This window comes from Plasmodium cynomolgi, chromosome 5 (genome assembly GCF_000321355.1).
Source record: "Plasmodium cynomolgi strain B DNA, chromosome 5, whole genome shotgun sequence".
NCBI lineage: Eukaryota > Apicomplexa > Aconoidasida > Haemosporida > Plasmodiidae > Plasmodium > Plasmodium cynomolgi.
In genome coordinates, this window is record NC_020398.1 from 1250138 (window position 1) to 1267200 (window position 17063).

Sequence of the window (17063 nt, forward strand, 5' to 3'; positions counted from 1 at the left end):
TTTTTTTACATAAAATGGACGAGAGCAACGCCTAAAAAATATGCGCATGCTCCCGTACGGTGCTAAAACGAAGTGCTCATTGATGAAAAAAAAAAAAAAAAAAATTAAAACGCATCCCCTACAATTTGAACGTGACGCCTACATCTTTCGACTTATCCTAATGCTAATGATTATGATAGTGAAGTGCAAGAATAATAAGTTTCTTCACCTTAAAGGGGGAGCAGCAATGTACGTATAAAATATCTACATATCTGCGATTTGTATTAAACGTTAAAAGGAGGGATAAATTGCCATTTTGTAGTGGTTTAATGGTACAATAAGAACAAAATTAACAATTCCTTTTTTCTATGTTAACTATCCATGAGGAGTCCTCTACTTACTACGTGTGTTTTTTGACCAATTTCGTTCTTTATTTAAGATCAGTCCGAGTAATTAACATCATCTTTGCTGCATTTGCATAACGAATGCTCAACCTCTTTGCCAATAGGGTATATAATTAGAATACGATCTTTGTAGAGCCCCATGTGAATGTCCACTCTTGCGTAAATATCAAAATTTTGCATTTTTAAAATATAGATTTTTCTTGAGGGAAGCATTTTTTACCTTGCGAACAAAATAATACTGTAGGAGTAGATGCATGAATTTCTTTCTGCGACCGGGGAGGCAAAGCAACGTGTATGTGATGTGTTAGGCCGTCGTCCTAGTACGTAGCTGTGTTAACCAATATTCGCCACCCTAAAAACAGTGAAAGAGAACGAAATAAAAGTTCCACATTTAGAGAAGTGATCAGTGGAGTTATTCAAGTAAAGGAAATATTGTGGAGAAATTTCAAGAGGGCTGAGATAATAAAAAGGTACTCCATTTTTACCCTTTACTAAGCAACACCAATTGGGTGATTATTAAAAATAGAACTGGGTAGCAGCGTAATTCCAGTTGTATCTCCCATCCCAGAAAAAAAGGATCCCTTTTTTAAGTATGACTATTTTATTAAGTATATATTTACACTCCTTTGAGGATCTCCCTTGACGTTATACGAAGTTGCATTTCTTTTATTTTTTGTCCATTTTTGTTAATTACTTCTCGTTTGTTTTTTCATTTTATGATGAACTGAATTTTTTTTTTTTTTTTGTTTTGTTTAATGTGCCAGTTTGTCCTTATAATTTTATTTTTTCGTACACACGTTACATGGTTAATTTTGTAATTCTGTTTTTAAAACACTTTTGCAGAGGAGCGCATTTAAGTGATGCTTGACTAAATTGACTTTGCTCAAAGGAGTAAGCCTTATTTGTTGCTCCTTATTGTGCTTCCCCTTTTTTTAATTTTAGGTAGTCTTATTTTTTTTTTTACCTCATATAATGGCCGAAAAGGAATCGCGCGATGAAGAAATATGCTTGAGGGGAACTCGGCTTGATGGGGCACCAAAGCATGATTCATTTTTTAATAAGGATGGGTTACTATTAAGAAGTTACGCATGGTTAGTAAAAAACGCCATAGGCATTATAATACTAATTCATGGAATTAAATGTCACGCGAGACTAAACTTTTTAAGACCCAATGTAGAGGTAGTAAGCGACGATAACGTTATAGTGAAGGATGAAAATAATTACTACCTTTATGAAGATAGCTGGGTAGAATATTTTAATAAACATGGGTATTCCGTTTTTGGATTAGATTTACAAGGACACGGTTTATCAGATGGCTTTGAGAAGCTCAGCTATAATGTAAAAGATTTTGACGATTTCGCCTATGATGTAATGCAATATATTAGGAATATTCAGGATAGCTTAAATGGTTCTAATGTTGATGATGGGGGAGATAGTTTGTCATTTCGAGATGACAAGATATGTGGGAGGAAGCCTCTGCCCACTTACGTAGTCGGTTTATCTATGGGGGGAAGTGTCGCTTTAAGGATGCTACAAATATTAGGAAAGTCACAAATAGAAAATACAGGACTAAACATCAGCGGGTGCATCTCCATCTCTCCGATGATAACTGTTGAGAAGCTACCATCCAAAAATTCGTTTTTATTTCAGTGCGTTTTACTCCCATTGTCAAAGTTCATTGCTGATTGGTTTCCAAGGGTGAGACTTATTAGCAAGTATCCGTATAAAATGTATCCTTATGTTAAATATTTTATTGAGTATGATAAAAATCGACCTAAGGAGGCAGTCACGTGTAAATTGGGCTATGAGCTTTTGAGAACAATCGACAACTTAGACAATGACATAAAACACATGCCTAAAGACATTCCTGTGCTGATTATTCATTCTAAGAAGGACATTTTGTGCTACTATGACGGATCCCTATCGTTCTACAACCGACTCGATGTAAACAATAAAGAAATGCACACATTGGATGATATGGAGCATACCGTCATTTGGGAGCCCGGAAATGAGAAGGTTTCGAAGAAGATCATGGATTGGATTATGGGTCTGTCGTCAGAAGTGGGCAGCACGTCGAAGGGGAGCAACGTGTCTGAGGTGAGCAGCGCATCTAAGGTGAGCAGCGCATCTGAGGTGAGCAGCGCATCTGAGGTGAGCAGCGCATCTGAGGTGAGCAACTCATCTGAGGTGAGCAACTCATCTGAGATGGTTAGCTCAGGAAGTGTTTCTCTCTGAGGAAAGAAATGCACATGTTTCTTTTTTGAGAAAATATGCATCGATTTGTTACTAACACAGGGGTATCCATAATAACGCGAATGTGTGTCCACCCCGGGAGTGACATTCTGTGTAACTCGTTTTTTTTTTTTTTTTTATGTTGACTAGTGTTGATCATTTAATTGTGTATTATTTTTTTTTATGCTCATTTGCAAGCTCTTCATTGTATGTATTAAAAAGATAATCTTCCGATTGGCACATATATTTTTTTAAGATGTGTGTTGGAGGTTATTTTCCTGGCACTTTAACTTTCACGTTAAAATGAGAACTGTTAAAAGGGAAGAAGTCCATTTGAAGATGGGGGGGAAGTAACAGTAGCGTGGCAGTAAAGCTTCTACTGTTTGGCTCATTGTTTTATGCTTTCTAGTTCACATTTCGTGGATGAAGCAAAATACGTCAGAAGAATTTACAGATAGGTGTGGTGCCACATGTGCACATCTTCCTTTTTACATTTTTACCAATCGGTGGATGTTACAAAGTGTGTTATACTAGCACTGTTCGGTGATGTATCTCAGACACATCCGAAATGTGTAAAGGAAACGCTAATGAGGGACGCACAGTGGGAGTGCTGAATTGTTAGTTCTAAATGTTAATTATACAATTCGGTGTTCGCTTTATATGTTCAGTGGAGTTGACCTGATCAATCATAGCTTTTGCGATGTCCCTACTTTGTCGTGCCCGAGGTTTTATAGAGCACCATACGGAGATAGAAGTTAATTTTTGTTTCTGTAATTAAGCATGTTTTGTTGTGCGGCTTGTTGGTGCGCTTCTTACATTTCAGTAAGTCAGACAAAGTGTGTGGAAGCGGTTCAATTTACTGTGTTTTACCTCTATTTTTAGATCCCCTCTAAGTACTGCGTCACCATATAGCAATGGCTGCCTATAACACTAGCGCATTCAACTAAAGAGGGAAACTCATTTATGTATTAACACTTAAAGTAGATTATTCTTTTCATAATGGTAAACTTGGCATCTCCGGCAAAATAAGGGTAACGAGTTGTAGCGGCATCGATTGGCCATTCGATGCAGGTCTTGCAAAAGTGTCATCACATTTTTAAAATATAACTATATTCGTCTTTGCACAAGCCTTATTTGCTCCACAAGACAGATAACACAAAGAGTGGTTGTAATGTTTGTCCATCCCTACTGAATTTTTTTTTAATGCTTGTTAAAGAATTAAACAGTTTATTTTGTTTTCCAAATGGACTGTGCTTTTAAATAAGGGGAGAAGATATTTGTCTGAATTAAAAGGTTCATCTTTGAGGGATTTAATTACATTACCATTGTGATCTACCTTTTTAGGAGTGAATGATGAGAGCGAGCTTCCTGAATCCCCCCTCCTCAGTAGCGTAGAAATGAATTAACAGTGTTTCACGCGAAAATTATGTTTACACAGGAGGCCCATTTAGCATATGGCGTGGAGAAATGTAAAGCTAAGACGGAGAACGGTTAGGTTGCACAGTTCCGTTATTTTGGTTTACTTCGACGCATTGAACACACGACTTGTTCTTTTTAAACGCGCGTGAATCTGGACTCCAATGGAGACCCAACAAAGTGGCTCATTTATAAAAAAGTATGATACTTTAAAATGGTATTAAAAACAATAAGATTAAAAAGGTTTAGTTAATTAAAAATTACAAAAAAAAAAAAAGGAGCAATATGGACAAATTAATAAGATATAAAAAATTATATTTAGTGTACTTAACAGGTGAAGTACACAATTTTGTTGCTTAATGTACACTTAACATTCTGCTACCTTGCAATTAGATATGTGCAAGCTGTGCATTACTTTTATGACCTCAATTTTGTTAGCACCATAAGCGTTAACAAGGCGCTGTACAACGTAATGTGAAAAATGCATCATGACTATATTAGTGATATAAAAATTGTTTTTAAGTTAGTTACCTATTTTTTTTAAACGAACAGTTAAGGTACCCACTGAACTGTTATAAGTGATCGATAGTCCATTTGTGAATAATTCATTTTTGATATATTTAATTTTTCAAAATAAGTTTCACTGCATTTTTACGTGTACTAAATTGCACCTTTTTACTGTTAATTCTCCCATCATTAAAAAGGAATGATATGGGGCATGCACCATTGTCACTCGCTTTAAAATGGCTCGTTGCCTTGTAATTTATAACATTCTCTTGGATTTATCCGTATGCACATTTATTTGCGCACCGTTCTTCCGTTCTTCCGTTATTCCGTTCGTCCTTTGTATTCCCTTTTCACATTTATACATGAAACTACGAAATGTTGTTACATCAATGTAATAGACATATATATAACTGAAACGGTTATATTGCATATGTGCAGAAATATATGTATGTCATTATAATAGGCACTGTTATTTTTTGAGGCTTTATATGCGTCTTCTCAAAGGAGATAAAATTATCAGAGCGAAATAAAACTGATCTGGTTACACTATGATGATAAAATAAAGTACAACAGCACTGTTATAGTGTAGCGCATCCTGCATGTAATATCACTTCTTATTTGAAGGACGGTATTGTACATGATAACTCTTGTTATGAGAGTACATCCTATCTGCGTCAGAAGTGCACGTGAAATTCCTTCTTTCTTTTTCCCTATTTCTGCGCATGCCTTTATTTCTGCTATCTCCAGGACGTAACCATGAAATCACGGAGGTGTACTAATATTAAGAAAAGTAAATTATGCATATAAAGACATAATAACAATCACTTTTTTATGTATATTTTTTTATTGTAAATCTTAAAAGGTACTATATTTTTAAGTGCAATGGTTAATAACTTTATATAATAAGAATGAAATAAAAGAAATTCCTCCCCAATGCTCCGATTGATCCTGGAATTATAACTATAACTGGTGATGATATTAATGCATGACTAGCTTCATTTATAGTTTTTTTTTTTTTGTGATTCCATTTTACATACATAATTCGAATGTTCTATGTCTTGGTCCTTGTTTGGTGGGAGACACAAAGTTGGGAATTTTTTTTTAAAATTTTTATGTATACGTAACACTTCTTTTTTATATAAGTTATAGAATTTTTTTAATTCTTTACACAAAGTTTTATTTTCTGATTCATATACACACTTATATTATTATTATATATTATAGCAAAATTTATAAGATCCCTTTTAGAACCATTATAATTTACATTATCATCTTTTTCTCGAAGTCCATTTTTAACAAAATCAATGTTTTCAAAGAAACAAAGTAAATTATTTATGATATCTAAATCGGTATTATTAATACATGATTCACCATTTTTATATCTATCTAATTTACATTCAATTTCATAAATATTTTCCCGTCCATATAAGATGCAATTAATAATATTACAATCAATCTCGTTATTTACTCGTTGATCATTTAGCCAAATGTTCAAATATCTACAACGTTTATTTTTATCTTGTTCATAATTAGTCCCCATTGTTAAAAAAATGGTTAAATTTCGTAAAAGTCTTTTACAAATAAAATTACCGCCAAAAGTGTTGTCTCCATCATAAGTGTAAATGGAGTTGCATCTGTCCCCACCACGACCTTTTTCATCAACATTATAGTCGTCATATATAGAATTAAAAGAATTACTCGATGATTTGTACTAATAATAACAGAGTATATAAAACTTAAGGTTTTATTAATGTTTATCTTTAGTAAATAATTTACATGTTTCAAAATTAATGCAATATAAAAATGATAATATATATATATAATTTCTGCAGTAAAAAAATTCTTGCCTTCCTTTTTTGTTATTTTAGGCTCTCCATCCATGTCTTTCATACATATAATGTCTTCTTCATCACTGCCATCCTCCATGTTATTTTAAGATATGTGAAATAAAAAAAAAAAAAAATTATAATGTCTTATATAAATAATTATATATATAAAACACGAGAATATAACATATTTATATATTATAGATTGTTTGTAGAAATAAAATCAGCAAATATTTATTAGTAAAATGCTTTCATAAGCTAATTCCTAATTAAATTAGTACACTTAAGGGTAAATTAAATCAACATTTTTAATTGTATAAAAGGATAGAATAATAATTATTTGCTATAGCACATTTGGCAAAATATAATATTATATGATAAAATATCATTCTTTAAAATTTTAGATTGATGTGAACATTCAACAATTCGGTTGATATGTTACAGAAGGAACATAGCATATTTTTTGTAATTTCAAAATGTGTAAATTGTGATTTGTATTAAGGTACTTTCTAAATTATCCTCAATGTTTTTTCGGATTAATTTTACGCAAAAATAGTTGGCCTACAAAAATGAAACAATGTTTCTGTGACATGAATAATCACTTGTTGTAAAAAATTGAATTAACACAGAATCGACATAGCATTGATTAGTTCTCTTAAGCGTTTGCAATAATGTGTACGCTTCTTACCAACGTTAACATAATCCATTTACACGAATTAAAATAATAGACAAAGTATAACTGTTAAAAATAATACTTCGTGATTAACGTGAAATTATCTTCATAATATATAAAAAGTATTTCCTAGACAATACGATTAGAGTGTTGCCATTTTTAGCGTGAAAAATATTTATTAATAAAGCTCTTTTTTAATTATAATTGCATCGTCAAAAGATTTTACGAACCCTATAATTATTTGATTATCTCTTTTTTTATATTTCCTTTTAACATGTATGCAAAATGCAATTCGATTCGATTCTATTCAATTAATTTTAATCTAGATTACACCAATTGCCATTTAGCGATTATATTTTAGCAAAAATGTTTTAAAAAGGAAGAAATAAAATTATTTCAATAAATAAAAAATGTGGTGATGCAAACGTTTTATTGTATTAAAAGTGTAACTGCAAGTGTAATAGGATAGTGTTAGTGCTACATATGATACTTCCAGAATATACTTATAACTTTTATTTTATTTTTTGTAGATGTTAAAATGGTGATAAAAGATAGTGCCCTAATGTTGTTTAATTTATAAAAACTTCTTGATGCTTTATTTATATTTTTCGAGTTCTTAAAATTTTAGCCAAGTAGAAAAATGCCTATAAATAATTCCTATTTTTCTTAATACCCTTTTGAAAGGTACACGTCGAGAGTGTGTGCATATCATGTGCCAGTTTCCATTTGTCATTGAACAACCTGATTTTAATAAATATTTTTGAAGAACGCATACAGAATTAATGATGTGCATATAGAACATATGTACGATTAAAGAGGACTACATAATTTTTTTTTTTTTATGAAGAACTCACATAATTCTATTTGTTATATGTGCAAGGATATGTTATCAATACATCCATTTATGTATTTATTTTATGCATGCTTTTTAAAATAACTTTGCTGCGTTTCTTTTTATATTTGCACACCCATAAAGACGTGTACATTTATTTGGTACTTTCACAGATGGTTATATTTAATTTTAAAAAAATACATTGTATTATGTAGTCAATTTTTAATAAAAAAAAAAAAGAACGTTATTTTTGAGTATTAAAAAAAAATGAGAGAGATGGTAAAAATTGTTTCCTAATTATGAAAAGACGATTTATGAATTTTTAAATCTAATATAAACAGAGTTATCCATATGATGTTTAAATTTTATTTTTCGCACTTATACACATTTAATTTTTTTTTTTAATTTATGTAAATTTTCGAATACATCATCTTTAGAAGAACAATCAATTTATATGGCAACATTTGCTCTACTAAATTTTAATCAGTATCATTCAGTGAACATTATTGTAGTTAAAAAATAAAAAATAAAAGGAATTCATTTCTCAAGGTTAACATATTAAATTTGAGTAATATTCTAAATCCAAATTAGGATTAAAAGGGAAAAACATGTCACTCAAAGTTATACACATTAGACACTCATAATAATATTTATTTGTTCTATGAAGCAGTTTGCTAATAAAATTTTAAATGGTATAAATTATCATTTTGTAAAATGAGTAGTATATTATCTGCTTATATTTTTCCTTTCTTTTTGTACACATAATTTCCATTTAGTTTATTTTTGCAATTATGTTTATAGAATCCAATACAACTGCAACGATTTAACGACAAAGATGAGCAAATTACACAATACATTAAGAGAAATATTTATTCTTATATTAAGGAAAAAGAAATATTCAAATTATTGATGAATTATATTACGTTAGTTTTATTTACATTTATATCTACACTTGCAAACGTCATATTTAATACTTAGTTAAGATGGCGGAAAGTGTAGAAAATTTTATTCTCTATAAGTTTGTAGGAAAAGTACGTTTTTATATTTTTATAAAAATGTTTATTATTAAAAATTTTACATATCTTCTCAGTAATAAAGATAACATTACTTTTTATGTTGATGAAATGTTAAGTTTTTATTTTTTTTTAATACATTTTTGTTGTTATTCATAGAAAGATATTTTGGAAAATTCGGACCTACATAAATTTTATAATATTTTAAAAAACTATTGGGATGATAAAGACACAACTTCTGTAAGCTGTACCGGTAAAAGTGATCTAAAGATTCATTATCTTTGTAAACCCCTTGAAAATATAGTTAGTAATTGGAATGGTATATGTCCTTTATTAAATAAAAAGAATGATAAGTGTTGTTGTTATTTGACTTACTGGCTCTATGGCGTAATTGTTAAAATTAATCCCAGTTACTTTTGCATTAATGACATTTATAATATGTTAGACAATTTTTTTAAAAAAAATTAATTGCGCTAGTGGTACAAATGAAATATGCACTAAAAGATCGGTAAAAATAAGAAAGTGTTATATGATTTTGTTGAATATTACGATTCTTTAAAGAATTTGTTGAGTGAGGAAGATAGTGATAATAAGGGTAAACATTGTGAATATATTAAGAACTTTTTTCATTTATATAGAATTATGCAATTGCATCAGCATTTGAAACTGACTGAGCATTATTGCCTTGAAATAAATCATTTCAAAAAAAAATTTAAAGATGATGATTTGTCATCATTAGAAAAAGCGTGTCCTGGGAAAGAAATAAAATCATTATTCAATGCGGCAAATGTAACGGCACATTCATCAGGAAAACAATTTAAGAATACTGTCGAAAAAGTAATAGAACCTTTGACGAATAAAGAAGAGATCAAGGTAAGAGCATAATGTAAAATAATTAAAGGAATATTTATTTGGATGCTACTTTATCAACAAAAATATACAATTTTAACTCTTTAGGCAATTTTTATCTGCGTATATAACATATTTTCCTTTTATTTATTCAAAAAACCATTTTAGAAGATTTACCTTCTAATACCATATATGCAGAATTTGACAAAACGGATGACCTAAATGGTTACAAAGGAGATTGTAAAAATACTTTTAAGCCTGAAAATGGAAAAGAAAAAGATGATATTACACATTTTTGTGAAAAATTCACAAGAAATATGAAAAAAAAAATATATATCACTGCGAGTGAAGGAAAAAATCAACAAAATCGCTGTTCTTATTTTACACACTGGACATATGAAAATATACGAAAATCTTTACCACCTTGGATGATACTAAAAAAGTACCATAATAAACGAACTTAATAAAATAATGCATAATATTAACACTTCCGAATTAGAAGGAAAGCCATGTTTCTTCTATTTTGATGGCACTCACAATCAGTGGGAGAAAGAAAAATACTTGCATGACTATTTTAAGAATCATGAAAGCATCAAGACTAAACATAATTCTAATGTGAGTGAAAAGAAGGCGTTCTGTGAATATCTTAGTTATATTTACAAATTATACGAAAAATACATATGGAAATGTTGCATATATTTTTATCGCGGTAATATTGGAATTTTTGTCCTAAGCATTTTGAATGCAACAGAAAATATAACCCCTTTAAGCTATTGTCTACATTGAAATGCGAAAATGAAATAATCATTGAAAGTGCAGAAAATTCTTATGTTCCTTTAATGACTTAAAACCTTTTATTTTTTATTTTAAAACGTGCTTCGTTTATATTCTCATTTATATTTACACGCCGGAATTAAAAATTTTTGACAGCATTATTTTTTTTTTTTTTTTTTTTTAGTATATGATTAGTATATGAGCAAATACGTTACTGTTTCATAAACGTATTTGCCATTTATGTGGACTTTTCGCGTACTTTTATAAGAACAATATGCGACTAGATGTTTTCCCCATTATAGTTGTAATGCTTTGTTTTAATGTTGATCATGTAAATTTACTCATCAGGAAATAATAACAAATTAAAGGTCTAAATGATAATCTCTTTTTGCAAAAATGCATGTTATTTTTACCATTTACGTCTTTATAATTTCAAAAAAGCATTTAAGGTGTGATACTTTTCGATATAGAAAAAAAATTATTTCGATATTAAAAAGGAAAGATAAATGTAAAATTATTTTACCATATTCCGTCCTTGTAAATAGCTTCCTGATAAACAAACACACACTTTTTTTATACGAATTTTCCACATGTAGTAATTAATTTCTATGCGTTATTATCACGACAAATCTAATCAGGTATGTGAGATATTTACTGCAATTTAAATGTGGACATATAATTGTATGAAGTGTTTAAAATTTTTAATTCATACAAAACGTCAAATGGTAGTATTAGGCTAACAGAACGGATCAATTATTATTCATTATTACTACTCTCTCCATTTTTTTAAGTAGCATGTCATGTTTGGTTATCGAGGTGGCGAAAAGAAGAAATAAAAAAAACACCTTAAAAAAGCTAGATGCATAACATCGAAAAATATTTTTTCAGAATTATTATTCTTTCTATTAAAAATAATATAAATGCAATAAAATAATGCGCTCGTAATATAAATTGATACATTAAACCCATTATGGCTCTCTGTAAGTTCTAAAAATTGTAAGAACATTTTTTATTATGTAAAAAATGTAAGCAATAGTCTTTCCCTAAACGTTTTAAATCCTTTTTTAGAAAAAAAATAAGGTGCTGAGTTTTTATAATTATAATATAGATTTTCATTTTTAATGTTACTAATGGACGGAAGTCATGCATATTATTTGGGGACCATGGAAATATTAAAAAAAAAAAGGTAAAACTTAGTTTTTCAGAATATTAAAAGGAAGAAGAAAAAAGACGCTACAATTTATGACACTTTATTATCTAGATAATTTTGTAGAATACAAAAATTAAATGTGGAATTATTAAAACAAAAAATTTCTAATGATATATTTTTTTAAATATTATCCAATAACGTTTGTTTTTCATGTTATATGTGCGCGTGGTTCTTAACGATTTCTCTTTTTTAACATATTTTTAGTTAATGGGTTTGATAATTGCATAACATCATTTTGTTATATCTTCAAAAGGGAAAATATATATTTCAAATTATAGAGCAAACTAATTTTTAGTAAGGTAGCCACGTTGTGTTATAGATAAATAAAAACTTTTTTATCAGGAACAAGTGCAATTATCTCTAAAAAGAATCTTTTCAAGAAATCAGGCAAATCTTTAAATAAATATTTCGTTATACAAATAAAAGTTTTTTTTTTACATAAAATTAAACAATTTATATATTTATTTATCTATGTATCATAGGTATAATTATACTAAATATGAATAATTAAATATTTTATAAATCACCGTATTGTTTGAATGAGTTTGAATTTTAAAATTGTTGTACCGTCTGCTGTTTCTGTGATAATTAAAAGTTGTACCTTGTTTTATGCAAACGACACATAATGAAATTTATTGAGAAAATATTATCAAATAAGAAGCAACTTCACGGAAATACTTCCTCAGATGATTCTAAGAATTCTATGAAGGGTTGTGTAAAAATATCCATAGATTTCTTAAATATTCTAACTTCTACATATTAATACTTATAGTTAAAATTTAATACTTCTTTAAAATTTAATACTGCAAAAAAAGAATGACGAGAGGGGTAAGGAAAAATTGTTATATATATACGTTTAAAATATTATGAACACCTTGCAGTTAATATGTTGTGTTTCTCTTGGAACATAAGAGAAATGTTTCTTGTTAGAATGACAATTTTACTAAACTTACGTAATAACTTTTCTGTTATTATTTTTAGAATGCTGCTGCGAATCATTTAGATCTTAACAATATATATGAAGATTTATTTTCAAAGGAACATGTCAAATCTAGTTTTGAATCTGAATGTAATGTTTTGCAAAAGCATGACAAGATAGAAAATGGAAGCGTTCAAAATATTTGCAACAAACTAGTATATTTTTTAGAAGAAATAGCTAAAATAGAGGATGAAAACACTCGTGATGATCGCTGTGCTTATTTAACCCATTGGTTATATGAAAAAATAGGGGGAATACATAAGAAAACCACAACCAATATTAATAATATACCTTTTGCTACAGATATTATTAAGGTGGGACAGAATGTTAGTAAAAAAAATTAATGGAAATAAGTGTAATTTAGGTCATGACGTAGGTGTTAGTTTAAAGGATTTGAAGAAAGGAAAATGTTATTCACTTATTTTAAAAAATATGATAGCATTAAAACGAGTATGGGAGACATGAAACAAGGTGAATGCAATAAGTATTTTGCATACATTAATCATATCAATTCATTATATAAAGCTTACAAAGGTAATATTTGTCATAAATTCCTTTCTATTTCTAGTATTCCAGATTACTTTGATTGTAATGATAAGTATGATCCCAGTAGCCTCTTACCGTTAGTAGAACATTGTAAAACCATAGAACCTAGAACTCCTGAACACATAGAACATGGAACTTCTGAAGAACATACAGAATTAGAAGATTCAGGATCTGAAGATGAAGCAGGATCAAGATCGGACGTGGTTGAACATGATGTGCGATTAGAATCTGGAGATGAAGAAGATGAAGTTGAAGAAGGTGAAGTTGAAGAAGCTGAATTCGAAGAAGAAGAAGAAGATGAATATGGAGGATATAATTTTAGAAGTTATTTTGTACCCAGAGATCGTAGTGGCAGAAAAAATGTAGAACTGGAAAGAAGGAGAGTTCCAGGGTATGGAGGATTAGGAGAACGCAGAAGAACAGCAGATGCTAGAGGGGTGAAATATAGATTTCCTTCGAGACCGTATGGTCTTGATTCTGAGCGACGTCAATTATCGCGTGTTAGAAGCGAAGATACAGAGATTTTTCCTGATACTTCAGAACCTACATCCTATAATATCAACACGCCTTCCCATAATTTTTTGGATACAACCCATGCAACGTTGAAATCAAAGTATCTTCGTTACTCATTTATAGCTTTTTCAATGATTCTAGTAATCATCGTCGCGTATCATTACTATAAGGTAAAAATAGATGTAGTTTTAAAATATAAGAAAATCATAAAAGTAATTATGACTTATATTGCTTTAAAATGTGTGATTTTAAAGAATATATGTTCACTCATATTTTTTAATTTATATTTTTTATTTGTATATTAGTCTATTAAGCCAGCAGCAGAATCAGTATTACCTAGGAGGAAACGAAGATCCCGTGCATATAATAATTATGAGGCTGATCTTTGTGCAAAGGAAATAGTAAATGGCAGAGTACGAGCATTTATGGATCCACTATTGCAGGAAGTGAATTTGTCATATCAGCCCACGGAAAATTATGAAGAGTAAAAATGTACATTATGTGAGATTATTTATGATAGCGAAACGAAATAAAAATAATGTTCACGTTGTACGAGTAACTCTCATTATACTTAGAGGATGAACAAATACAAAACCAAGAAATGCAAAGGATGCAAAAATGATTAAAGAGAAAAACAATGAAAAAGAGAAAATTATACGAGCATTTATGTGGTTTAATAGTAACTAGAACTTGTAACATGTTATATGAATATTTAAAGAGAATGAACTCATGAACACTATACGTACACTGCAAATAAATAAATTTTATATATAATTTGATCTTTGTAGAAGTAAATATACTGTTTAAACTCAAAATGTTTCATCGCTTAAAAAAATATAGAGTCAGAATGGTGATACGAATTACTTTTTTTTAATATATGTGGAGGGTATAATTTGATAATTAAAGATATAGGTATAAGAAAATATATCTGTGGAATTGAATAAACGCTTTCTAAGGATACGATAATGAAAAATTTTGTGTAGAAATTTACTGAAGAATATGCCATTTTGCGAGGATTACTTGAAATGCACGAGAGCGAAGAGGTGAATTGCATACAAATACGATAAGCACTAACATATGTGCATACAATATATACACATGCAATTTTATACGAATAAATATAAATATTTGCTTTAAACATTTCGTTTTTATTTATTTTAATTGTTTTGTTCTTATATAGTTGTGTATTATATTTAGGGCATTATATATATTATAAAAAAATAATTTTTTTTGTGGACATTTGACTACTCCATTAATGTAATTGTTTTTTTGTTATTCATTAATAGAACTAGTATTTTTTTTTGTTGTTGATTATGTGAATCATCTAGATATTGTGAGAAAAACTTGTGCATGGCGAACCATGCGAATGTTTATATGAGCATAATTTAATATATTTGAGTGTTAAATTGATCAAAACACATTTTAATATGATAACTAAGTAGGTAATTATTGCATTCATTTGCTTGTGGTGCTTATATGATGATGATCTTTGTATAAGCGCATTATTTCAAATGGCTACAAAAAAAAATTGGGTTATATGCAGGATATATTACATATATATATACTTTAAACGAGGTACCACGTATACTAAACTGAGAAAATTTGCTCCTTATACAGCTGCATTATTTTGTTCAGAAGAATAAACCTATTTATGTTTTATGTGGACATGCTTGAGAAGCAAAAAAATTGGATAGGTATATTTTAATGAATACGTTTTTTTATCGACGATACATATGCTGTTGTGTTTTGCTTTTTACTTATAAGCTAAGTGTTCTATTTAAGCGCATGCAAAGTTCTAACGAGAAAAGAATCAATAATCAAATTTGAATTTATTCAAAAGATAAAATGGAAATATAATGGAATATACAAAATTCAAAAATGTTTATTATTAATTCCTAAATTTTCTGTTTTATTTGAAATATTCTGTTCTGAAACAGTTCAAATTTATGACAGTTATGTGTTAGGAGGAAAATCAGTAATTGCCAATGCATGCACCGTTTGATATGCATATTTATTATGATAAAAATGATTGTACAATAAGGATATGCCTTTTCTTATTTTACGATAATGTGTATAATGATGACTTACTAATTTTATACTTTATTTTATTACATATTTGTGTATTTTTTAAGGAAAATTGTGTGATAAAATAGACTAAGTTGGTAACAGGCGGTTCGTACCAAGAGTGAATTATGTAAAAGAAATACTTATTTTATATATTGTAAAAGATATCATTATAAAAAAATATACAATTTTTTATTTTTTATACTATTATTTATCTGAATAAAACGTGATTATTTAGGAACAAAATTGTCAAGGTATATGAAAAGAAAAAATGAAATATCACATAATACAAGATAAACTGTAAAATATATATAATATTAATATTGTACTTTATATCAGCACAAGTTGGCAATAAAATAAATATTATAAATAAAAATTAACAGTAGGATATATATATTTACAATATTACATAAACTTGCTATTTTTTATTGTACTGGGGAAAATAGCACCATTTTTTTTAATTAAACCGAAGCGAACATTTCAGTTTACTTTTTTATCCTTTTATATAAAAATATAAGAATATTTTTGGACTTTCCCATCATAAAAATAGTAATAATTTTTCATGTATTCTATAATTGTTATTGAATAACTTTATTAAAGACGTTATATATAAACAAATACTTTCACTGCTTTAAGTCAAATGATATTTTGGTTACATTCTACCTAATTTGCCTTAGCAGATAAGATGGATGGCATTTAATAGATGTATAAAGCTCAAAAATTTGTGGAAGTAAGAATAAAACAGATAGTAAAAATTTGTAATAGAGAATCCCTTTTTTATAGTCCTGAACAATTTATTTGTTATGCATATTATATAAGCATATCCAAATTTGTCATCTTCACTAAATTTTAAAATATATAGGTAAGTTTTTCTTAAAATGTAAAAATAATTATGAATTAATTTTTTTTATTACGACAGGAAAGAAAATAAGAATTATAAGAGTGCTATTATTTTGAACCTCAAAGGGGATTATATGATTAAATAAAAATACTCATTTTTTTTGTAACGAAAAATACTTATATATATATAATTTATCAAAATGCTACATATTATTATGAAAGCTATAAACGCGCATTTAAAATATATATACACAAAAATTAAAATGAAATTTGTAATACTATATATTATTAATAGAAGCATATATAACATATTTACACCTTACAATTTTATAAAATTTTAATTGTTCGTAAAATAATTCACTTTATATGGAAAATTATACGCCTAGCATGATTAATATATTTTCAC

General features: G+C 28.6%; 3 protein-coding genes across 3 annotated transcripts; all 3 read left to right on the forward strand.

The window, feature by feature from the left end:
- Positions 1–1355: 1355 nt before the first annotated feature.
- Positions 1356–2591, forward strand: PCYB_053800 (PST-A protein; the record flags this gene model as incomplete). The annotated part of the gene is made up of 1 exon (XM_004221261.1): positions 1356–2591. A coding segment is annotated over one exon (1236 nt), but the record flags the coding sequence as incomplete, so codon positions are not given.
- A 6333-nt stretch (positions 2592–8924) lies between these two features.
- PCYB_053810 (hypothetical protein) lies at positions 8925–9350 on the forward strand (the record flags this gene model as incomplete). Its single annotated transcript, XM_004221262.1, has 2 exons — positions 8925–9000; positions 9046–9350. 2 exons carry the CDS (start codon positions 8925–8927, stop codon positions 9348–9350), a joined length of 381 nt encoding a protein of 126 aa, XP_004221310.1.
- Positions 9351–13101: 3751 nt separating this feature from the next.
- PCYB_053820 (VIR-like CYIR protein) lies at positions 13102–13455 on the forward strand (the record flags this gene model as incomplete). Its single annotated transcript, XM_004221263.1, has 2 exons — positions 13102–13228; positions 13271–13455. Coding segments are annotated over 2 exons (312 nt in total), but the record flags the coding sequence as incomplete, so codon positions are not given.
- Between the last annotated feature and the right edge of the window lie 3608 nt (positions 13456–17063).